Here is a 26,249-nt window from a genome sequence, read left to right as displayed (position 1 = left end):
AGCTGAAAAATCCAAAAATCTATGGTAGAACTTCCTAACTCGAAAGCTATTGGCCCAAATGATTGGTCTAAGAAGAAAAATGAAATGAATTTTTCAAACGCTCATAACTCCTTTCCTATGGCGAATTTCGAGTTTTTGCTTTGCGTTAAAAGATTTTTGATCTTAACGCAAAAAAGCTGAAAAATCCAAAAAACTATGGTAGAACTTCCTAACTCGAAAGCTATTGGCCCAAATGATTGGTCTAAGAAGAAAAATGAAATGAACCCGCTACAAAATTTCCGAGAAGCTGCGTAGAAGCTGTGCAATCGGGCTTTACAGGGGAATCCAATGCTCAAAATCACTTTGCTGATTGATTTTGTGGTCCATTCCCTGGTGGGACCTGTCAGAAAAACCTGTCAGCATTACAGGTTATAAGGGCGCTTCTGGAGGAAAGCTGTCAAGACAGGTCTCGAACCTAGGAGGGAAGTGCGTTCTGGAGGGAAGTTTTTGGAACCGATCAGACGAAGAAAAATCAAATTGATTATAGCTTATATGCTTTGGTCACACCATCATTCAACATCATTTTTCACGGTCTATCACATATATCAAATGCAGAACGCTAGAGCCATTTTGAAAATCATAGGGAGAATAAATTTTTCAACTTTTGGATACATGGAAAGTTGGGCCTGGCCGAGCTGCATCTTCCATAATTTTTTGAGCTCAAATGCGATAAAATTTATTTCAGTTCGGACATAAGTGTGTTGTTTTTCCCACCAGAGCGTGAACTTAAGTCTTTAAAACTTTGAATTCAATTTCCAGACTCCCTGTATGAGCTAGGAAAAACTTTTTAGTCGATCAGAAAACTGACAGAAAACTTCAGGATTTTTCCTTTAAAATGATAGTAAGGTGAGTTCTCGAGGGAAATATATTGACCCTTAGGTTCGTACCTGAAGTGCGGTCATTCCCCGGAAAGTGGCAGGAACACTTACGCGACGGCACGAACCATCCATCAAAGGACTCCTGCGCAAATCAGCAGATGCATTGTACTTGCTCGCGGCTTTACCTGAGAACCACTGCAAATATTTCGCCGGAGATTTTATGCACAACAGCTTGGGTGGCTTCAGAGAGAACAAAGTTGTGGAATCAACTGAAAACCGTGACTGAGTATTCTTGCAGGACAATTATTTGCAACATCGTGAATGTCACGGGCAATAATGATGCGCCTATTAATTTTTTACAGCATATGATGCCGGATTTCACGATAGCACCTTTATGTTCCTGTGCATGAGTTGAGAAATGTTTAAATTCGATATTGGTGCAAACCTAGGGCAGATCGAGTAGAAACCAAATCACCTCTGTCAAGGAGATCTCTCGAGCAAGCGCTTCTCTATTCCCATTTCGACGGTTTTGCTCATCTTTTTCAAACCTAGCACCTGAGATTTTGGCGTGGTAAAGGTCCTGCATGATCACTTCTATATAGTTTGGATTTTCAGAACGAGATTTGATAAAAAGCAAGGCGTTTTTCGTCCGCACCTGCAGCATACTTTGCAAGATATGAGGATTGAAATCTCCTATCGCACAGTTGCACGTTTACCATGCTTTTGAAAGCGGCAAAGAGTCGACCGTTGCTGAGCACGCGTATGTATTCAGGATCGGTCGGCTAGATGTAACGGCCCCCTCGCAGGTCTTCAGGTAGAGTGATCTCCTCTGTCTTCGCCAACGATTCGAAATGGCTTGGATTTTTACTGCCGAGTCGTAATTTGTGCAGTCGTTCCTTAGTTTCGTCGTCGAAAATGAACTGCGACTCATTAAAATAACCCGGTTGATGGCCCTCGTGCCGTGGAACACGACAGGCAAAAGTTCCATCGGATTTTATTTTTTGACACCGCGACGCTGCATTCCGACAATTGTCACGCGTTATGGCATTGTCTAGTTCGATATTCATCTTGACTGTTGATAGCTTGATATTCATCAGGACTGTTGATGAATCCCTGCAACAAAGTGGCACAATCCGACTTGTTATAAGTATGTATTGAAGAGATCAGATATGCGATTGTGAACGCGTTCGATGGTCTTCGGGATTCAAATGCTCTTTGTTGACTGTCAAACCAGCATGCACATGCGGTCGGTTGCCTAACGCACCGCTTCCCTGAAATTCATAGCGGTACCAGTAAGATCGCAACTTGCCGAAAAGCAAGACGGGATCACTCGGTAAAGATACAACAAGATTTGAGGATGCTGCACAAGTCCGGATCCTGTCTCGCTTTTAAAGATTATGCTTGCATGCTTTGCGCAAACCCCAGTTCGACAACGGTCATAGATCTGGCTTCCAAAAGCGCTAGAACACCTCTATGCCATTGCTGAAGAACAATCTACTTACCTGCAAATCAAGTTAGATGCCACTCCTTTGACTGGAGGGTTTACACGCTCCTTCATCATGTACTTGGATGGATGTCGAGAACACCTCAATTTCGATTGTACTAAAACCAAATTAATGAACTGTTCCTTCGTCATCAAGCTTACTGAAGGCTGTTCACTGAAAATTCCAGTTCAAGTTCCTCATGACACCACTGCTATCTGAATTAGAATCCGAACAGTGATGCCAGTCTAAATCCGGAGTCCACCGGAAGTCCACAGCAAAAAACGTAACGACTTTTGTGATCGAAATGATACCTTCTGGCTTAAGATAGAAACAATTTGCCATTGCAAAGGGTAAGTGGGACAACTTTATTGGTGCACAGAACATCGCAACAATTCACGATGAGTATTTTAGAACTGGCTTCCGCTTGTCTCTCCAATCTACCGAAATTTCTGCGCAAGTTAAAGCTAGGGACTTGGCACAAGTCCTGCAGAATAGCACTGGCTGCATGCAGTGGGTCGGCATTGCGCGGTATTGCATCTGAAGTTGAAAGTGATTCTATTAATAACGTTTCAGCTTCATGAGGGTTCATGGGTTTTTTGTTCTGGCAGACTTGTTCGAGCAATAGTTGTAAGGTTTCGTGCAAAATTCCATCTTTCACAGTTTGCATTTGCTCAAGAAACAAATTGTGCATGTAAGGAGAATGCAAAAATGAGTGTAAAACAGAATGCATGGTCGGCTATTCCCGAGCTGTGATTCGGACTAACATCACCTAAAAAGTAAAAACGGCACATCGTAAGGTAGACAACCAGCAGCACTAGCGAGATGGACAATTTTCAGAACGCGATTCTTGCCCATTCTATCCGAATTGCACTCGGCAGTTACCGCATTTAGCTCATTGAATTCTTTTGACTGCAAAATGGCGTCTGAACTGTCTACGTATGTGCCAGATTACCAAGATACTGACAATTCTTCGGAGGAATCTTTGTCTTTACTGCACTCATAACTCTCAACGAAGTCACTGTAAAGAACGGGATTGCGTATTTCAGCATCAGTGAGAGCTTTGTGCACATCCGGCTGATTTTGTAGGGTGAAGCCCATCGAATGTATTTCTTTTTTAGAGTAAAAGTGGCTGATGGACGGACCGGGCGCTAATGAACATGAGGAGGCACCCAATGAATTACTTCGTTATTACCACAGGGTTTTTTGGAACATGAAGAAACTTTTTACGACCGTCACAATGTTTTTTTCATAGGACACGTAATTATTGAAAGATCCTGCTCATCATCGACAATCAAGGTAGATCCTGTCATCCATTCTAAATTCTTTTTTAACATGGGCCCATCCGGCCTGCGGCCATCAAAAAAGTGATGATTCGCCTTAAAGAATTAAAAGAACGACATATCCATCTAAGATACTGCGACACTGGAATAAAATTCTTGTCTTTCTCGTTTTCGGGATGCAAATTGCACACTTGAGGACAGATACCCGTTGGGAAAGGAAATCTGTCCATAACAGCAACCAGCCCTCCCAATAGAAATGATTTTATTTCGGCGGAACTCTAGTACGTGACTGGTGCAATCTAAAAAATTGGTGGAACCTTCCACTCTGCAGAAAGTTCATGATTCGATATATCTCTCAACGTAAGTGGCAATAATTGAATCAATTTTATGTAGCCACAGTCAGCAGATGCTTTCGTTAGCATTGTGAAGATAACCGCTGACCAAGCAATGGACTACTTCAAATTGTTTGACCTGTTGCTGCTAGGCGTTAGATACTTGGCACAGCACTGTCATACGATGCATGCTTCGCGCAAGTTATCAGAATCTCCACAAGAGCGCGCCACCAAATCAGCACGAAGCGGCTGAAATTCCAATTCATAGTCAGCACTGTTGATTCTATGACAGTTGCTGCACTGAAGCACCTGAGGCGCGACCTCAACAACAATTAAGGAAGTGAATCGTTTGAAGTGACTGGTCTTGCGTCTAAATCGGCGGGCAATTCAATCTTTCGCTTTTTGAACCAGGACCTTGTGTGCCACATGCGTCCTGGAACACCGCGTTGACTACATTCTTGAACACGAGCTGGTACTGCGGCCTGGGCCTGATCAATTAAATTGTTATACGACAAAAGTGGGGACGCGACTGGGGGTTGCGATACAGATACAACTACGATACCATCCAATTCATCGGATTTACTATCGAGAACATCGCGTATGCTAGAAGTCAGGGTCGCTGCAGATAACATATCGGAATTCTAGATAGGAAGTTCAACGCCACGAGCAAGTAATGAAGGATTATGCGGCAATACTTCTGGTTCATTGCAGTCGGCAAGCGTATGCCTGAACTCATTAACTCGTAAATACGCGCGTCGTCGCTTTTTAGCCATATCAATAAAATAGACATTTAATTATATATAAAAAATCGTAGAAAAACACGCTAACACTCGAGAGTCTGAAATAATTTCATTTGCGATAATAAAATGAATGAAACAGCGGCGTAGAGTCTGTACGTATTGGATGCGCGCGAACTAATGTTCGAACAAAAAATTAGATCGAAAATAAAATAATAATTGTGTAATTCAGCGCACATTAGCGAAAACGATTTCAGTTGCATGCTGGAAGTTTACCGTCTATCAGATCAAGAATATAACGTATGCGATATGCCAGTTCATTTTAGATTTAGTTTTAGGAAAGCTTCAAAGTAGATTTGATGGACTTGTGTTGGAGATTGAGATAATCAAAGAAAAGGCCCACATGAGAGGGATGTTGGAAAATTGAAAATGTATCATATACATATCGGTTATAGAAAATTGGCTTAAAATCAGTGGGACAATTGGCTAGCCAATGTAGCCTCGTGGAAGCACATGAAAATATTGGCAAAGGTAAGGCCATGAGGAAGACCCATGCCCAAACCGTCAATTTGTCTATAAAACTTGCCAGCAAATACAAAACCGAGTTTGAAACTGATAATTCAAGAAGAGATTTAAAAAAATTGCGTTCAAACCTATGACAAGTTCATTGACATCTTTAAACAAAGAATTAAGGCAAATATCAATAGTTTCAGAAAGGGGTATGTTAGTAAACAAATTTTCTACAGCAATTGAAGCCATATATAGTCAAACCCTGAACATTGAAACTGTTCAAGCGGTCCACAAACGAGTAAGTATTGTCTACCGTATATTGGTTGGTGGTAAGACAGCTTAAAATCCAAACCCGAAATTTAGCAAGTTTGAAGCTAGGAGTATTGTGGGCAGCAAAAATTTGGCGAAATTGAAATTTCGAAACGAAATCTGTATTATGAATTGTTGGCAATATTTACAATTTCACACAAAATTCATCACCTACACACAGTGCACAGGTTTGCTTTGCGCCGGAGTCAACATGCTAAGCGTAATATAGCGAAGGGCACTCGTTTACTGCAAGCGCATGGTTATTTCTGGATATAGTATGTCAGCTGCTTCAGAGTTGTAGAATATTTTACTTGTGACAGACGAAATTGCATTAAATTAAAAAAAGTGCATATATTAATTTATTATATCATTTATATATACAGATCAGTGAACAAATAAAGCTGTCAATGTATACTTAGATGTTTATACATATGACTTACTTGAGATGGTCGCAGTGCATTTGACTGGGAAGCGTTTCCACCGTTTCCCAACACGCGCCTTCCGCTCAGCTAAATGATTTACATTGCCCTCTGGAGGCCACCAAACATAAATAGCTTCATTCTGTTTCATCAACCATTCGGAAGGAACTACCTGCCACGAATTCTCTTCAAAGAAAATGCCTACAAACTTTATACATGACTAAAAATCTATAAAAACATAGGCATTAGTGCACATCAAATGGAGCTTTCAAGTCTATACTAACACAATCAGTAGTTGAAATTTTTAAGAACCCCTACCGAGCCGGATGACCAGGGAAGTATTTTCCTCCTGTTAGAAACAAAACTTTTTGTGCTGGAGAAACTTAACCTTGAACTTATGGTTCATTACTTGTGCATACTATCAGCTACTATATACTATCAAATAAAAAAGACAGAGGAGTGATGGGTGGATGGGGACTGGGTATTTCTTCTGGGTGGATGGGGACTGGCATTTCTTTATTAATCTTTTCATACAGCAGAATTTATACAAACTCAAGGAAATTGAATATTATGATAATTAAATAGACGTTCTAACGTTGCACCTTGAAAAAAACTGGAAGTTGTCACAACTGGGATTGAAAAAAAATTCTTCACAGAGTGTTCGAAAGCTATCAAGACACTATATATAGACGAAAACTTTCAGTGAAAAAACAAGCAATGTGCAATTATTGTGTTAAACACATTACAAGGAAAATGATGCACAGTAAAAGCAAAATCTGTGGCTTCATCTGTGATTGTGTGAAGTTACATGTAAGTCCCACATTCTTCGGTTATGCAAAATTAGGCAGACAACAATATCTATTACTGGAATGGGATGTTAAATAATACTGTTAATTTTTATCCTAAATACAAATAATAACACTTTGTAAAATAAGAATCCGTGTATTCTTAAATGCATGGAAATTACTCAGAAGCTATGAATATTTGCAGTCTTTTAGAGTGAAATAGCTTGATTGAAATGTAGCTATCATTTATGGGTACAAGCATCATTTTTGAATTAATTTGCTAAAGAGTTGCAACATCCTGCTTGTTGCTCGAGTGTTCTTTAGGAATGTAATTAAGCTGGTAGCTTCCTTGGGTTCATTTCTAACAAGTGTGAGGTATGCTCCTTAAAACACTCCTATCAATCAACAAGCGTTTATTCAATCAGAACGGAATGGAATAGTTAAACATTAATTCGAAAGAACATTTATCAGAGGAACACTAAATATATGCACTTAGCATCATAGATACATATTACGGGTAGCGGCTTAACCGTCTCTAACGAGATCAGGGCTCCTTGATCAGGAAACACCCCAGACGGAATCTTCAAAAGTTCAAACCCGACCTTCAAGTTTCCACCTTGTCTACGTCCCGCTTTCCAAAGCCCATGAAGCACCCTGACTCCAGCTCATCAACCCTACACGTGAAATCAATCATATTTCAAGCCTGACTACTTTTGTTCATTAAATACGAAATGATAATCACAGTTTAATTAATTCCTAATTTATGCAGTTATAATCAATCATTTAATTCACTATGTTCACAGTATAAATTAGTGGTGTAACTCACCAATAAAAGCAGTGCTTGTCAGCTATGCTATGCTAAAGTCACTAAGATGCGCTACAGCAAGTTGACAGTGCCGTTAAATGGGTTGCTCAGTGCGTAACTAACAGCTTTTAACTGACGTGTCGAGGTCGATCACTACTGTTGTCGCCTCCCATTCAGTGCCTTCTACAACTTAGTTTACATACCTAATTTTACATCCTTACAATGAATACCTAACAATTGTGAATCCACTGGATTGAGAAAAAGGAATTACTTCTGAAGAATATCAAGAGTCGGTAAATTTTTATCAATTGCTGTGATGATTGCAATCTCCCCAGATTGTAACATGATGCAATTATCTCTGTCTCCATTGACACCACTTTTCACACGAGTGAACCATTTACCCAGGTACATTTATTAGTTCTGCCCATTTTAACTGCAGACTGTACACTTGAAATTTTTTTGTTTTCCACGCTGAGGTGCTTACCTATTTGTTCTAATGGTCCAGACAACCATATTTTTACAGCGACACTTAAGTTATTCTCAGATGGGAAACAGGACACTGTCTAGGGAACCATACTTCACATAATCATCCGGAAGATGTATTAGGTAGTCTAGATTATTATTATTATTATTATTATTATACCACGAAGAGATTGTCGTGGCGTCTTGTTCACATCGAACTTCGAGGGCACGTTACAAGCGACAAGAAACTCGAGCCATATAATTCTTTGGAACCCAGAAACACACTTTTTTTAGCAGATCACGAGCATTTTCAACACTTGACGTTTGATTTGTACTTGGTAAAATCCTCGTGGCGAGACTGAAATACAAAAAATTTAGATAAAAAGATTCGAAAATAATTCCTGAGAGTACCACAATGCCTGCATACAACATAAACAAACGTATTTCAGTACTTTTCCAGTAGGCCAGTGATCCAAATCCACTAGCTAGCTTCCTGTTGAAATCTGAAAATACATATGAGATTAAAATGCATCTATTTCATCCCGAATTTTTTGCTTGGTGTTGTCAAGATTGCATTACTCTTATTTTTTTGAGTGCTTTAACCTGCAGAGCATTCTTTTCATAACTCCTAGGCAAGTTAGATGCATGTAGTTAAGAGGAAAGTTTGGAACCATTCCAATAACGAGTCTTTGGAGATAGATTTAAGCCCTTTCGTGTGGTGAGCCGGAACTTGAGCCTCAAATTCCCTATCACTTCTCAAGGGAGCACTCATTCTATTGAGGACTGCATGACTTACTGCGTAGGAACCTTTTTGGACACTCGTTCACTGTCTGCATACCCAGTTAGAATTTTGAGCCGAGACCGGCGCCGGGTTTAGCCGGGCTGGTCGCGCTTTAGCAGGATGGAGCCGTGAAACAATAACCGGCCATCTATCCCTAAAACTGCGCTGCGCCATGGCAGATACAGAGACAAAATTCTAGTAGCTCGGCAGGGCCGGAACTCTGCGCTGTTTTAGCGCTGATACTTGGGATTGTCCGGCAGGGAGCTGTGCAGAGCAGCAAGCAGGCCGTGTATGGAGGGGTTTTGAGAGAGGGAGGAGGGGTAGGGGTTGGAAACAGTGACGAGAGAATGAACTTCATCCTCCATCTAGTTCATTCGCATAGCACGATATTCTGCTCTATCGCTGCTCTGTCGCGTCTCTACGCCGGCTCTGCAGCCGGCGACGGCCTGCTCTATTCCCTGCCCTAAATTTTAACTGGGTAGGAGTTATGATTAACAATTTTCTTCAGCACAGAACGAGCAGGAGCGTCGCAAACAAAGGCTTTTATGCAGACTTTAATATGCGTTATACCCATTGTCAACCCTATACAAAGCATTTGCGACATTTCTTGAACAAAATCTTCAAGATAATCATCAACATCAGACATTATATTTGAATCTCCACGCTCTCAAAGGTACACTCCCACACAAATTATTTTTGGTTCCTCGGGGATGCATAATTCCAATAAAATTGGATATGCATGGAAATTTCTTGTATCTTGATATAATGGAATTCCGTCTATATTTATGTATAGAAAAAGTTTGGGGTCTTAAAATTTAGCTAGTTTTAAATGATTTGAAATGCTCTCTTGCCAATTGTTCAAGTAAGCATACCTACCATGATGGAGTTTTTTATTGCAACGTCAAGCTGGCCTTTCTTCTTCTTCCTTCCTTCACATGCGGATAAACAAAAAACCATTATTGTAAAAATGAGGCAAGGAATTGCATGATTTAATCTAATTCGTCACACACCTGGTTGATCGAAGTTCGGGAGTAGTTTCCTTTTCACCCCCTCTCGTTGTGTTGGGGTCTACGCGTAATTAGCCACGAAGATGAGGGCTTTATCTCAGCACTGAAAGACGTGCGGCAATTATTTATATTTCAGCACTGATGGACTGACACTTGATTATCTGAAATATTCAGATAATCAAGTGTGTGACAAAAAAGCAATCCCAAATCACTGCTCGATGTCATTCATTCTAACTATCATGGAGCTGTCAGAAGTATTAGTGTTCTCTGTAAGTTTGCTTCAACGCATTTTGAATGATGAACCATCACCAATGAGTAAAAACTTTAAATGTGTACGAGTATGTGAGAAGCAAAACTCATGGCAAAAACAAAGCCAATTTATTGTTTGTCCATTTAAAGTTGGATTACCTTTTTCATTGACCATTTGCTGGGAATATGAAGGATGAATAGACTATTGTTAGACTATTCAAATAGGAATGAATTCAGATTATCTATTAGCCGTACACAATCTTACATATGGCTTTGATCCTCATCTTGTCCGAATTACAAAAAAATAACATACTATGCATCATCACAGTATCAAACATAAGTTCAGAAATAAACAGAAAATTCATGTCGAGTATTGCAATTTTATTTAGTAAGTTTTAATTCACAAACGGCATTCTGTATTTTTGAATGTCAAATTACTCAAACTGTTTTGGAACATTCGACATTTCACTTACGATGGTGGAATATTTTTAAAAATATCCTGTGTTCACCATTTTAACCATAAACTCAGTTGAACTGGAAGTGAGTAAGCAGGCAGTGGCAGAGTGTCTTGCATAGAATATCTTTGCGTAGTCCGTTCACGTCTAGTGTGTGACTGTATGCCTACAAACCGCACATTCTTATAATTTGCTACAGTCTCACTGGAAGTCGGTAGTGTGATGCATTACAGTGCAACTTAGCCATATATATAATTAAAATTGAAAGCACAACTATTTCTTTGGTACATTCAATATTATAAAATTCATTACCATTGCATGTTATAATCGTGTACATTACTATACTCGCCGATGCTCACGGTGTGGCTCATAAGTCTCATCCCAGCGCACGAGAGCAATATCGCCGAGATTTGGGAGAATCGATAAATCTGCCGCTCCTCGCTTATTGTCGCTCTCCACGCCGGTACTTATAGGCGCGCCGCAGCCAAGATTTTAGACTGGGCCTTGCCGCGTAACCTCCCGTACCTAATCAACCCCTGCCGCCGCAGTTTAACCTGTGCCTAACCTGCCCCAGCCACGCGCAGTTCTACCTTTATATCCTATCCCTGACGCGTACAGTTTAATCTATAAGTACCTAACCTTTCTGTGCCGCGCGCAGTTCAACCTGTACCTAACCAACCACTGCGGCGCAGTTCAACCTGTACCTAACCAACCACTGCGGCGCAGTTCAACCTGTTTGGTGGGACGGTGCTGAAGCTCGGCACGGAGCGCCATCACGCGCTTCTCCTGCCCGGCATCGACTCCCTCGACGACGTCGGCTGCTTTGGCCTCACCGAGCTTGGCTACGGCAACAACGCCGTCGAGATGGAGACCACGGCTGTGTACGACCCGTCAACAGGTCCGTATACGACCCGTCTACAGGTGGGTACCACGGCCGTGTACAACCCGTCTACAGGTGGGTACCACGGCCGTGTACGACCCGTCTACAGGGGGGGATCACGGCCGTGTACGACCCGTCAACAGGTGGGTATCGCTGCCGTGTACGACTTGTCCACAAGTGGGGATTCCACGACTGTGTCCTAATTTTCTATTGGCCGCCTAAATTGGACTTATGCTTGTTTGCCACCTCTTGGACTTGCTTGTTCGACGCGGAATATTGTTTAAAATGCAGTTCATTTATATCCGTGTGTCTTGCATCTTTAATACACGAGTCGTTCGTTCGTTGCCGCCAGACGAGCTGATTGTGAACACGCCTAGCACTCTGGCCCAGAAGTACTGGATCACCAACGGCGCGGTGCACGCGAAGCACGTGGTCGTGTTTGCTCAACTGCGCGTCGGCGGCGAGGAACGCGGCATCCACGCGGTCCTCGTGCCCATCAGGGACAACCAATTACGCGTACGTGAGATACTTCTGGCAGCGCGTGTCTTTATGATTCATTTCTATGATTTTTTTCCTCCCATTGCTGCTCATTCGAATAGTCAATATCCTGTGTCTCACTCTAACAAATATAATTGGCTTCAACATGCTGTTTGATATTTAGTGTCAATTGCCTGGCCTATGATACACAAAGACTTAGCTTCTGCTAGCATTCCTATTGTGAACACTTCTCTTGCTCTTTTGCTGTGTTTGAATAAACTAAAGTTTAGAATTGTCAATGAGAATGTCTACTGACATGAGAATGTGCTGACATGAGAATGTGCTGACATGAGAATGTCTGCTGACATGAGAATGTCTGCTGTTGTACGCAGGTGATGGCTGGTGTGCGCGTGGAGGACATGGGGCACAAGATGGGCCTCAACGGCGTCGACAACGCCAAGCTATTCTTCGACAACGTGCGGGTGCCTCGCACCAACCTCCTCAACAGATACTCCGACATCACCGAGGACGGCCAGTTCCATTCTCAAATCAAGAGGTCAGCACCGCCTGTAATTACCGCAGAAACTTCAATTTAAGCCATACTTGATTCATGATAGGATTATTTTGCTAGTATTTTAATTGACTAACTTGCGAAATTAAGGTTACTTAACCATATTTTTAGTGCATTTTCTCATTTATGGAAAAAATGCACTATTGTGCTCGCCATGTCCGTCTGTCTGTCTGTCCGTCCGTCTGTCCGTCCGTCCGTGACCTCAAGTTTTCGTCGACGAGAAAATGCGCTCTGTCACTCACTGCAGTGAGTACTGAGTTATATTTTTTGGTCATGGTGAACAAGCGTCGGTCCAGATGCAACAATGGCTGACATTCGTCAGGCGACAATGGCTGACCTTCGGCAATGTTTTCGGGAGTTTCTTACCGATCTTATTGCATTATATGAAATTTCCCCATGCATTTGGCGTGTCAAATCTAAGGAGTGCAGTGACAAGGATAAAAAGGGGGAGGCTTATGAGAGTTTAGTTTCCATTTTTAAAGAAATAAATGCAACGGTATATAGTGAAGTAGTTGCAAAAAAGTCGATTCCTAGAGAAGAGTTTTCCGTGAAGAATAGACAAAAATTACAATTACTGCATCGATTCGATCTGGGGCCAGAGAAAGCAAAATTTACTAGCCATCTTTCTGGTATTTTGATTTGTTACTACATTTATAGATTATAAGGAGACACTAAGCGAGTATAGAAATAGCATGGACGAAAATGAAAGTCTGCAGTTAACGAACCACCAGAAGAGTTAAGAAAAAGTAATTTCCTATATGTAATCACCTTATTAATTTATTTAATTACAACATTAATTGATAAAAGGTATAAATTTATCTCACCGAGGATTTACCTTTGATTGTTGAGGTACTCTCTGAATTGATCTCTTACCACGATAGCCTTATTAATTCAAAATCTGGCCTCTTGTTCCACGCTGTAGATCGCTGTAATAATATTCTTGGCATCTCCTCCATGATGATATCACACAAAACCGAGCGAAATATACAGATATCTCTGCACCGTTAGGACGCTCTAAAAATTGCAACCTTTTCATTCCGTCTTCAGACCGCGCAGATCAAAACGTAGCGTCTGTACATTAGACCTCCACTTGAACCGCGGCTCCTATCATTTTTCTTCGGCAGAGTCGAGGACATTTCATTTGCGTTCAGTTTGTCGCTGACTTCAAAAAATGCATTAAAAATGACGTAGTTTATTTTCGTTCATTTCTAATGGGATTTGCCTTCGTGATAGCGGTGGAAAATAATCTGTGGTACAGAAAAACCAACTTGAATATTGGCGCCGCATTGCATGGAATCTTGTTTCTGTTCCATCTTGTTTATTAAAATCGTTTCTTAAATGAAGTTACGAATTAAAATGGAGTTACCTTATAAATAATTTAGCTCTTATATTGACTTAATGCTGGCTAGAAGTGCGATACTTTGAACTGTATATTTGAATTGAGATTATCACAGCGCCCGCGGTCGCTTCCTGAGCGTGGCGGACCAGCTGCTGTCGGGCCGCATCTGCATCTCGAGCATGGCGGTGGGCGGCAGCAAAGCCTGCCTCGCCATCGCCGTCCGCTACGCCGCCACCAGGCTCACTGTCGGTACGTTTCTGCACACTTCCTTTCTTCCTTTCTGCACACTATTACTTTTACTACATTTTCTTCCTTTCTGCACACTATTACTTTCTAAACTTCATCCTGAGTCATTACTTTCTTAACTTCTTCATGAGCCATTACTTTCTAAGCTTCTTCCTGAGCCATTACTTTCGAATAAATCACCCTTTTATATTAATATTTATTTTGCTACAATTATATTCGATGTATTTTCTCGTATGTAACCTGCAAATGTTTCCAACTCAGTTCGATGTGTTCTTTCCAGATGTCAAAATTATTTAATATTATCAAATTTGACGTATTTTCTGACTTTGCTCGAGTGTGCAGCTAAAATTTCTTTGATCTTCTAACACATTCTTTTCCGATTACGTAGTTGTGATCAAAAGTTTTATGTGTGTAAATTTATTCGAAGTGGCTTTCGTCATCGGCAAATAGAATCCTTTTAACACGAATATTCTGCGAGATAAACTGTGGAGTCTAACCCTACAACTCGACGCTGGCAAATTTAATTTCTTGTTACCTGTTTGTGAACGTTGCTTCTCGAAACCTCATGCAGTTGCATCAAGAAGATGTTCGGGAAGTTCTAAAATTTTCAGTCCACTTAATTATAACATAAAAAAATCGGTTGAGAAGACAAATAACGGCATGGTTGCTTCCATCTAAATATAGTAAATGTCCAAATGAAACGCTCAACAAAGATCATAGGATCTTGAAACGTGTATTATCTATGTAAACGTGTACTAATTTGTTTTATAAACGTGTACTAACGTATTTCCTTTGAAACGTGTATTCTTGAACGTGTATAGTAATACCTTAGCCATGCTTCCTTTCCAAGAGAAAGACATCTAAATTCTTGCCCTACTAAATTGATCAGCCCAACTTGTCATAAGCCTTACTTATCACACTGAATGAAATCAGTTTGTCACTTCTGCTGGGTCCTCTGTCCACTGCTGATCCTGGCCGTCAATGTTATTCGTCTCCAATGTCTTGATAACACTTCAGTAGGCGTCGATAGACTAAAGGTATAGTTTTGTGAGTGAAGAGTACAGGTAGTCTCGTGTGGACGGGACGGTCTCGTGTGAACGTGAAGGTCTCGTGTGGACGTGACGGTCTCGTGTGGACGGGACGGTCTCGTGTGGACTGGACGGTCTCATATAACTATAGCTATTTGCAGGGGCGACCGGCCGCTCGGACACCGCGATCCTGCAGTACCAGTTGCAGCAGCGCGCCCTCCTGCCGCTCCTCGCCCGCACCTACGCCATCAACATCGGCCTGGACTACGTCAAGGTAGGGCATGAGTGCGCAGTCTTGCCGCCCGCACCTACGCCATCAACATCGGTGTGGACTACGTCAAGGTAGGGCACGAGTGCGCAGTCTTGCCGCCCGCACCTACGCCATCAACATCGGCCTGGACTACGTCAAGGTAAGGCACGAGTGCGCAGTCTTGCCGCATTAAGTGCAATGTTTGCATTTAGTACAATAAATAGCACAGCATGTCTGCTTCTGCTGCAATGAATAGCATTGCAGGGAGGCCTAGTCAGGGGGTCTGGGATAAGACCCAACAAAAGACCCCCTGACTTGTCCCACAAGTCAGGGGGTCTTTGTGGGACAAGTCAGGGGGTCTTTTGTGGGACACGTCAAGGGGGTCTAGTGCGGGACAAGTTGGGGGTCTTTTGTGGGACAAGTCAGGGTGTCTAGTGCGGGACAAGTCAGGGTGTCTAGTGCGGGACAAGTCAGGGGGTCTAGTGCGGGACAAGTCAGGGGGTCTTTTGTGGGACAAGTCAGGGGGTCTAGTGCGGGACAAGTCAGGGGGTCTAATGTGGGACGACAAGTCAAGGGTCTAATGTGGAACCAGTACCTAGACTGCGAGAGGTTACCGGATGATTTGTCGACAATCTCCGATTGGGCCCTAGTGAACAATATGCAGTTCAACGGCACCAAGTTCGAAGTAATGAGATACAGAGACCGCGCAGAGATCGGGATGCCACATCGCTACTTGGCATCAGATGGCACAGAAATTGAGGTGAAGCAACTAGTTCGAGATCTCGGAGTATTGATGAGTACTGAAGCCATGTTCGATGCCCATTTCGAGGAAATAGTCGCGCGCAGCCGGCAACGAATGGGGTGGATATGGCGGACATTTCGAACGAGAGAAGCAGCACCAATGATTAGACTCTTCAGAGCCCTCGTGCTCCCCAATCTTGAGTATTGCTGCCAGCTTTGGTCGTCACTCAAGGCGGGTGCGGTGCGAAAACTGGAGGCAGTGCAGCGGACCTTCACGTACAGGATCAGCGGCATGAGGGAGCTGTACCTGAACTACTGGGAAAAGCTGAAACAACTGGGACTGTACTGAGTGTACTCATTGGAGAACAGAAGAGAAAGGCATATCATACTGTACACTTGGAAGATGAACCGGACTGGCTCCCAACTTTGTAAGTGAGATCTCCAAAATAGTGACATATTACAACGAGAGGAGCGGGAGACTGTGCAGGATTCCCCCATTTAATAACTAAGCCGCGGCCAGAGTACAGACTCTCCGTGAGGGATCACTGTCCGTGGTAGGACCGAGGCTCTTTAATGCCTTGCCAAAAGCGCTGAGAGGAGGGGAGTTTACCCTTGCAACATTCAAGAGACAACTGGACAAGTGGTTGAGAAAGATCCCAGACTGTCCAGTAATGGGAAACTACCCTCAGCAAGTAACAAGCAACAGCATCTTGCATCAGCTGGCCCAAAGGAGGGCAAATAGACGGAACACGTCCAACGTTACATCCGGGACCCGAGGGCGGGGTGACCTGCCTAGCGACGTCTCGGAGACGGAGGCGGAGCATCAGCTAGACCGGGGACAAGGAAGTCCCGAACTCATCATAAGGTCATAAGGTGATGTGTGGGGGCAAGTGATGGTCTAGTATGGGGCAAGTCATCACTCGTTCTCGAATACTTAGCAACACGAATATCATTTGCTGATTAGAGAGAGAGAGAAAGTGATTTATAGGGTTTGAATAACAAGTTTATCTCAGCGCCATTATGATACAGTACGTATGTGTATAAATTGATATTGGCAGCGTAAAGGGAACTTGTTAGGAGCTCAGTTCGAGTATAAGAATCAAGACGGCAAAGAGAAATATAATTCATTGAAAGTATTCTATAATAGAATAGACTGAGGTCTAATATGAGGTCCCGCTTCTTGGTATTGCAGCTTCATATTATGTTGCCCGTGCCGAATTTTTCTCAACAACTTTTAATTATAGAGTTGATACATCGAATATTCAACAAAAAAGTTCAGAACAATGCCATTAATTTCCCAACATCAGTTGTTGAGGATCAGACCATAAATGTATTACCCACCATTAAATCTATTAACCACCATTACCACCCCTGCCGGTCAGCGGTGTTGGGCGGAGCAGCCTAGCGACGGCAGCGAGCACGCGTCTGTGGTCACGAAGTGCTGTGCCATCAAACCTCTGGCGGCGTGGCACCTCGAGCGCACTGCCACCGTCTGCAGGGAACGCAGCGGCGGCCAGGGCTTCCTCTCCTGCAACAGGTGCGTGGTGGCCAGGGCTTCCTCTCCTGCAACAGGTGCGTGGTGGCCAGTTTGCCCTTCTGAGGTGACGGCCTCTCATCAATGTGAACTACTTTCAGTAAATATTTCTGTACCAATGCAGCATCCAAAATTGGTCGTGCTGTTTAGAAAAAGCTGAATTGAATTCATAATGAAGATGACACTGCGAATCTCCGCCTATAGTAAATTCCCATACTAAATCAACGTTCGAGGAAAATACGAAAGGATTAACTACGAAAAACCTGAACATACTTTATTTCAAGCTCCAAGGAGAATCCCTCCTCCCTCTGCTTCATTTGAGGAGGAGCGTTATAAGAAGGGACTCGCCTGATCCCCTTAGGGGCATGGGATCAATGTAAGGAGAATATCATGGCTGGCTCGCTCATCCATGGCATCTCAAACATCCAACCTGCAGGCAAACCAAACTTAAAATGCAATATCAATTATCATAGAAATCTTAGAATAATGATATCAAGTAAACAACAGTAAAAGGAAAAAATCGGTGGAATTCAAGAATAATAAACGGTTCAGTCCTGAAGGATGTTCCAGATTAAAAATTTGGCTGGGAACGAGGCTAGCAAATCTCTGGCCAGAAACAAGCCATACATCTGACGTCTCCCGGACTTGGTGCGGGGGATCACAACCTCATGCCGCAGCTGTGGCGCAGGATAACCCATGGTTGAACTAGAATAAGGTTGACCGGTTGACCCATGAGAAGCTAATTTTTGCGGATGTAGTTTGTTGTTCGCCTGTGACGACGTCACCAATCTCAGTGACGTCATGGGCATTAACCAATCACCGAAATGCGATCAAACCAGTCAACCAATCCGTCATGGGAATGACGGGATTGTTTACGTTTCTCGATCTCAGTGACGTAACAAGAGAGCTGAACTGAAAGACGGAACTTCTCGTGGGTCAATCTTGTATAGTTCAACCATGGGAGAACTGTTCAACCTTATATAGTTCAACCATGAAAGAACGTACGTCAAAGCTTCAGGTAAGTAAAAAATTCTCTCGTCGAGCCACCATGAAGACCAGTACGGATGAGAACATGGCTGCGGCCAGATCTACTTAGCTGCTGTGGCGGTAGACCAGTAGAATGTAAGTTCCAGAGAGTGAGAGCTTCCTGCGGTAAGAATAGTGGAGGAAAATCTGGAGATTTTTCATCAATTATTCTTCTTTAGGTTTGACTTGAGACCGGCCAGAAGGGGAGAATATTAAAAATTAATGAAAAATAAACTAATTGAATTAAATTCCACCAGACTTTTTTACATGCTGCAATGCATCCGATGTCTAATACGTGTCCGCTCTTTGTTGCTAATTAATTAATTTCCATTTAAAATTTTCATGATAAAATTGAAGGAAAGACGAACTTCTGCGTGACCTCGAGTATCTCCATATAGGCAAGTTTTTGTATGCCTACATTCTATAAATAAATGGATCAAGTGTCATATCTCACTAAGCAATCATTCTTGGCGACTGGCTTTTAATCATTTGTTGCTTCTAATTTCAATATTGTATTGCAAAATCTTATTTCCGATCTGAAGAGATTGAATTTGAATGAGCATTCTGCGCCTCACTTAATTAATACGCACTGCGACATTCTCGCTTCTCCTCCCATTTTAATTCTTGATCGTGAACCACAATAATATGCAAATCAGTCTTGGCGAATTAAGGCGGGCGTTTTGCTTGCAAAGTTCTTATTATAGCATCTTATAATTTATTATAATATATTTTTAGAATAAATGTATATTATATATGATATATCACATATACATATTATATAATATGTATATGTATAATACATATTCATATCATATGTATAATACATATACATATATGTATTACACATATCTATATGTATAATACATATACTTGCATAATTCGCTGTATAATATATATTATAATGCAAACATATTATTCTCATTATCTTATCTTGATCTCCCCTCAGATTTGGCACGTTCATCGGGCTGGCCCACGCGGGCGTGACCGCTGAGGGCGACAGCTCGGTCCTCATGCAGAAGGTGGCCAAGGAGCGACTGGCCGCGTTCAGACCGGCGGCCACGGACACGGGATGCGGTCTGTTGGACCTCCTCGCACAGCGCGAGAACAAACTCTTCACGGTACGGTCTTCCTAGGCAATTGTGCCAATGGATAATGGAATTATCATGTCTGTAGAGCGTTCAGTATTCAGTCTATAGAGCCTTCATGTCTGTCTGTAGAGCGTTAAACAAACTCTTCACGGTACGGTCTTCCTAGGCAATTGTGCCAATGGATAATGGAATAATCATGTCTGTAGAGCGTTCATGTCTGTAGAGCGTTCAGTATTCAGTCTGTAGAGCGTTCATGTCTGTCTGTAGAGCGTTCATGTCTGTCTGTAGAGCGTTAAACAAACTCTTCACGGTACGACCTTCCTAGGCAATTGTGCCAACGGATAATGGAATTATCATGCCTGTAGAGCGGCATGATTATTATGGATTAGCCCATGGTCTGCCCTGAGATGCGATATCAACTTACGTACAACTGGTATATTTACGTACCGTAAACGCACAACTTTAATCATGAGGCAGTTGTACCAATAGTCTGTAGAGCGGCGTGATTATTATGGATTAGGATATCATCATGGATATTATCATGATTATGGTAACCTAGCTCTTCCTGAGACGCCGTATAAACTTACGTACAACTATAGTTACTATAAAAGCGCAAATTTTTAGTCTTGCGCAATAAAAACTTAAGCGCAACTATATTTACTATAAATTCACAACTTTTTAGTCTTTAAAATAGATCTCTACTCAGCTGAAAATCTTCATTAATAAATAATTGTGTCAATTTTTGCTGAAAAAAGTTGAAGTGTCTACGTGCCACCTGATGGCGTTTCGGATTTACTGAAGTCTACCTAATATTATTGGTTTACTCCACTTACTGACTTTACCAGTGAGAGCCTCTGATATTGAAGATCTCAGCTGATCGCATGACTTCGTTAACCCGATGAACAATTGTTCTTTCCTAGATACATTATTTTTGGATAAGCCTCATCCTTTATCCCTTGATTACCATCAATTAACTGAAATAGTATATAATAATAACTATAATAGTATAGTACGATGACAATAAATATATTAATGTTATATTATATAATTGCTTGCTTGACTTTGAAATACTTCTGTCGACCATTGATGGCTTATAATAATTCCCATAATAGTATACTATGATAATAATAAATATATTAATAGTATATTTTATAATTCCTTGCTTGACTTTGAAATACTTCTGTCGACCATTGATGGCTTATAAGCACGCTTGTCTCTATAGAGCTTTAACGTTCGTTTGCCCCGCCATGCCGCCAGGAGCTTGGCAGCTTGGCAAGAAGTTTTAAAATATTAAAATAAAATAAAAAATTATATAAAATATTAAAAATTATAAAAATATCCCGCCCCATCATGAGCTTGGCAAGAAGTTTTAAAATATTAAAATAAAATAAAGTATCTAAAATTATAAAAATATCCCTCCATCAGGAGCTTGGCAAGAAGATGGCAGCAGCGGGCAAGAGCGGCGTCTTCGAGACGTGGATGCTGCGGGAGAGCGACCTCGTGCAGGCCGCTGCCAGGGCCTACGCTGAGCGCCTCGTCGCTGAGCAGGTCAGCCCTGCAGGCTAATGTATAAATACGCTAACTTATCCAGTAACTGAGTTGGTAACCGTCGCTGAGCAGGTCAGCCTGCAGGCTAATGTATAAATACGCTAACTTATCCAGTAACTGAGTTGGTAACCGTCGCTGAGCAGGTCAGCCCTGCAGGCTACTGTATAAATACGTTAACATATCCAGTAACTGAGTTGGTAACCGTCGCTGAGCAGGTCAGCTCTGCAGGCTACTGTATAAATACGTTAACTTATCCAGTAACTGAGTAGGTAACCGTCGCTGAGCAGGTCAGCCCTGCAGGCTACTGTATAAATACGTTAACATATCCAGTAACTGAGTTGGTAACCGTCGCTGAGCAGGTCAGCTCTGCAGGCTACTGTATAAATACGTTAACTTATCCAGTAACTGAGTAGGTAACCGTCGCTGAGCAGGTCAGCTCTGCAGGCTACTGTATAAATACGTTAACATATCCAGTAACTGAGTAGGGAACGAGCTCGTGGTTATGTTTTGGGTCTATATGAGTTGGACTGTTGTATCTATTTGCGGGAAAAAATTCGATTAACATCTGTCGGAGAAATTATTTCTCTGGCCACATACCAGACTTTTGAACCTAACCTTAGTTTGAGTTTCCCAAAGAGAGAACAAATAAAAAAATATTTAACCCAATAGTAAGAAGCTCATTGCGTCTCGCAGTTCTTCTCAGTGACGCAGAAAAGTGAACCCTCGCGAACCTAACCGATATTTGAGTTTCCTAAAGAGACAACAAATAAAACCGATATTTGAGTTTCCTAAAGAGACAAGAAATAAAAAATATTTAACCCAATAGTAAGAAGTTCATTGCGTCTCGCAGTTCTTCTCAGTGACGCAGAAAAGTGAACCGTCTCTAGCGGCGGTACTGCCTCAGCTCTACCGCCTCTACGCCATCAACTTCCTCGAGCAGGACCCTGCCTTCTTCCTCTGCAGCGGACTGCTCAGTGCAGAGCAGTACCAGCAGGTCAGTGTGACAGCTCTTTGGTCTGGATTGTAGTTAACATTATAATTTCATGGCTGGCTTGTTATTGTTAAATTCGTGCCTCATACCTGCGCTCTCACCGAAATTATCTGCGGCAACAAGAACTAATATTGTATGGGCCATTTCATGGTGGCCCTATCAGCAGCCGATTGTCCAATAAATGAATACTTTCTCGCGAACTTTATTAGACATTAACTTGTCATTTAAATTTAAAAGTATTACAATTTTTACTATATTGGTACGACAATTTTGACTATATTGGTATTACAATTTTGACATAATATTTAAATTTTGGTATTACAAATTATCACAATTTTGACTATAAATAAAAGTATTAAAAATCATTTATTTGTAAAAGTACTACAATTTATGATTAACTTTATTGGTATTATTGCTGCAGTTGGTGGAGGGGTCTCGGTCTCTGTGCGCCGAGCTGTCAGCTCAAGCGCTGCCGCTCACCGAGGCCTTCGCCATCCCGGACTCTATGCTGAGCGCCCCCATCGCGCGCGACTGGGTCGCCTACAACGTCACCGACAACCAGGGCGAACTCTGAGCAAACGTTAGGGTTGTAGTCTCTCACGTCTGTAAGACTAGGCGAAGAACATGTTAAAGCAAGTCTTGCCGGTCTTTATGTAGGTCGCCTACAACGTCACCGACAACCAGGGCGAACTCTGAGTAACGCTAGCGCTGTAGTCTCTCAAGTCTGTAAGACCAGGCAAATGACGTGTTAAAGCAAGTCTTGCCAGTCTTTATGTACTGGAAGTTTGCAAGACCAGAGAAAGAGCAGGTTAAAGCAAGTCTTGTCAGTCTTTATATAGTGGAAGTTTCCCAAGTCTGCAAGACCAGGCAAATAACATGTTAAAGCCAGTCTTGTCAGTCTTTATATAGTGGAAGTTTCCCAAGTCTGCAACACCAGGCAAATAACATGTTAAAGCCAGTCTTGCCAGTCTTTATATAGTGGAAGTTTCGCGAGTCTGCAAGATTATAGGCAAAGAACATGTTAAAGCAAGTCTTGTCAGTCTTCATATAGTGGAAGTTTCTCATGTCTGCAGGACTAGGCAAATGACATGTTAAAGCAAGTCTTGCCAGTCTTAATATAGTGAAAGTTTCTCAAGTTTGCAAGACCAGGCAAAGAAGACATGAATCGAAGCATGCCTGGTTGAGAACTGCCATGCTCATTAGAGAGGAAAATTTAATTAAGTAAGGGTGTTTGGGAATAGTTATTTTTGTAAAAGTACATATGACTCATCGGTCATTAGCCTGTAAATTAATAGTTAATGTATGATAGAGGAATTGTCAAATAAAATTTTGAAAAATGCTCACCGTTACGAGCAGAAATTTGCGAAACCGAAACTTAGTTTCAGTCTGAGTTATTAATAGTGATGTAAATCTTAACTATATACTTCAAGTATCAATACTCGATTGTAGTACCTGAAGATCTGATCAATTTGAAGAATTTCCGTCTAAACTCTCAATCTGAACAGATATGAGAGAGCCTTTGGTGCTCTAGGATTACAATTTAAATTAAGCTTACTACCGATAACTCGTTGCTTTATGATCACTCCCAGAGTAATTTATATGCAAATCTTTTCCACTGAGTTGTCAACACTTGCAATATTCATAGTATCAACAAACAACAGTATTAATAATATTCATAGCCACCCAGTATAAACTGATATAGTGTATCGATGTCGTGGTTTTCGTTACGATCTTAACCATGCATTCTCGCAGCCCTCGCGTCACTACGGTTTCTGATTGATTGCGACCTTATCGCTTGTTGTTAGATATAACCAGGTGAATAAGCTAATGTATTCACATTCATCATTAGAACATTATGAACTGCATGGAATAATTTTCGATTATTTGGTTGTTTAAGCTTTTGTTATAGATAAAAATTTATTATAAAACTATTCAGTCCGCACTTGCTACTTATTTATAATTATTATTATTGTAAACACTATTCAGCTAACACTTGGTACTTTATTAAAATTATTATTATTGTAATCATAAAACCATTCAGCCACTTGCAACTTTATTTAGTGAGTCTAATGCCTAACAGAGAAGAGTCTGCTGACTGGCACGTGAGAAGAACCTTCTGATGCAATCTCTGAATTAGTTTACGCTGTAATTAACTAAGTTCAGATATAGTTTAGATAATTTATACTTGAAGTATAGTCATACTCTCGACATTATCCTTGGGAATTCATTTCCAAATTTTAATGCTGGTCCTTAACTTGTGTTTCAATAAACGCGACATGCTTTTTTTAGCCAACTTGTATCGTTTACTTTTCATCCCCTTACCGGCGTCGAATTTAGTGGCTAATTGTCGACAATGACATTAACTCCGGCGAGTCTTTCTTGACATGACAACATTATCAGTAATCATTTAGTGATATGCAATGCGACAAGAGCAGCTAACCTGCAGAGCAAGAAATTAACCTTGATTGGTAGCCTGAGATGCATTTTAATGGGCTTCTTTGTTACAAACAATATTGACATCCTTTTCTATCCAATGCATTGCACGCTGAAAACGTGTTTTTAGTTCGATGAGATGTACCGTTTGGTAAAATATTTACACGGTGCAATTTCGTCATCCGTGACAGCAATGGTCACACTTCCACGCGCATAACTTGACTGCTTCCAGTTTGGACCTAAGACTTGAGAAAGAAGTACTTATTATTATATTATATAAGAAGTACTTATCTTATTATCTACGTTGAACGATTGGACTCGCCTGCTGGACGAAAGGGAGCCAGTGGATGCATTGTACCTCGATTTTGCCAAAGCATTCGACAGTGTACGTAAGACTTGACGGCTCTCAGTCTGGTCGTAAGACTTGACTGCTCCCAGTCTGTACGTAAGACTTGACGGCACTCAGTCTGGACGTAAGGCTTGACTGCTAACACTCCACGCATATGACGTAGCTTTATAGAACCATTCGGCTGAGCTCTTGTCTTGCAACGCCGGAGAATGAGGGAGGTTCGTCCGTGAGTTGAGCTAAAAGATGCTGAGTTGACGATTAACGTTCAGTGATGAGTTCTCTAATTCAGTTCCTAAATATAAAAGAATGTTGTTGATAGCATGGTGGTCCATTTTATTCAGCTTAGGGATAATTTACCAACTAAATTAGATGCAGGATGGAAATGTCGGTAGTTTTTGAGGCATCGACACAGAAGCAAATTGATGCGTTCGGTTCAGGGGGCGATTCTGTGTGTAAAGTGTAAATGAGGCGCCTGGAATTTTCGTGAAAGTTTATACTGCAGAGCTTTGATCCTGTCACACCCCTCCTTCATGGGCAGTCTTGTGTCACCTGCGGTCCTCTAACTTTTAGCAATGCAGTCTGTAAGTCAAAGCGTGTCCTCATGCGCCACTGCGTACCATTATACAACATTTTAGCCTCCCATATACTGTGTCACTTGCATTTGATCTCGCATAATTCGCTGAAAATAAGGGCATTAGAAAACAATGCAGATAAATTGGAATTAATGCACGTTTCAATATAAAGGTGAAACGTTAGGACCATGTGGAAGCGTGTTTCAAATTATAAAAAATCGCTGCTAGAATATTTTCATACGCTGAACATTCAACCAATATTTTTAGTGGTAAAGTTGAACGCGTTGTCAATGAAGCGTTCACTTACTCTTCGGCTGAGCTGCTGTGGAGTTCTTGAATAGGAAATTAGTGATGCGTTAACGGCCAACTAGTGGGGTAAAATTGATGGATCCTGCCATATTGCATAGAGGTGGCAGGGATAGATACATGCATTTCACTCAAAAGTGATCGTTGTTCAATCATCCAAATTATATTAATTTAAAATCATTCTCTAATTGAAGTACCTTATATAAATAAATATTGCAGAGCATTGTTGGCCGATCCACAATAAAATATAACCCTGGCCGTCTTTGATCGAAACTCGCCAACCTCTGTTGGGATCATGTGGTGGTATTAGATTAGTTTTGCATTGAGGTGGTAGTGCTTCACATGAACCGGATTGTAAAGGAATGAGTCACTAACATGAAATATTCGAATCTAGCTTC

The 26,249-nt window shown here is 41.6% G+C and overlaps 1 protein-coding gene across 1 annotated transcript in view; it reads left to right on the top strand.

The window, feature by feature from the left end:
- Window positions 1-22,765, top strand: part of LOC108676694 (acyl-coenzyme A oxidase 3, peroxisomal) — a 53,231-nt gene extending 30,466 nt beyond the window's left edge. The window contains exons 4-13 of the mRNA XM_018164821.2: window positions 11,199-11,370; window positions 11,705-11,868; window positions 12,222-12,385; window positions 13,855-13,988; window positions 15,175-15,287; window positions 17,387-17,541; window positions 19,511-19,682; window positions 21,078-21,200; window positions 22,051-22,200; window positions 22,613-22,765. Of these exons, the coding sequence (XP_018020310.2) occupies window positions 11,199-11,370; window positions 11,705-11,868; window positions 12,222-12,385; window positions 13,855-13,988; window positions 15,175-15,287; window positions 17,387-17,541; window positions 19,511-19,682; window positions 21,078-21,200; window positions 22,051-22,200; window positions 22,613-22,765 (1,500 nt within the window). The remainder of the gene's footprint in view (window positions 1-11,198; window positions 11,371-11,704; window positions 11,869-12,221; window positions 12,386-13,854; window positions 13,989-15,174; window positions 15,288-17,386; window positions 17,542-19,510; window positions 19,683-21,077; window positions 21,201-22,050; window positions 22,201-22,612) is intronic.
- The last annotated feature ends 3,484 nt before the right edge of the window (window positions 22,766-26,249 follow it).

The sequence above is a fragment of the Hyalella azteca genome, unplaced genomic scaffold, assembly GCF_000764305.2.
Source record: "Hyalella azteca isolate HAZT.00-mixed unplaced genomic scaffold, Hazt_2.0.2 contig10646, whole genome shotgun sequence".
Lineage (NCBI taxonomy): Eukaryota > Metazoa > Arthropoda > Malacostraca > Amphipoda > Hyalellidae > Hyalella > Hyalella azteca.
Note: the sequence above shows the minus strand (reverse complement) of the source record. Positions and strands in the feature narration are given on the sequence as shown.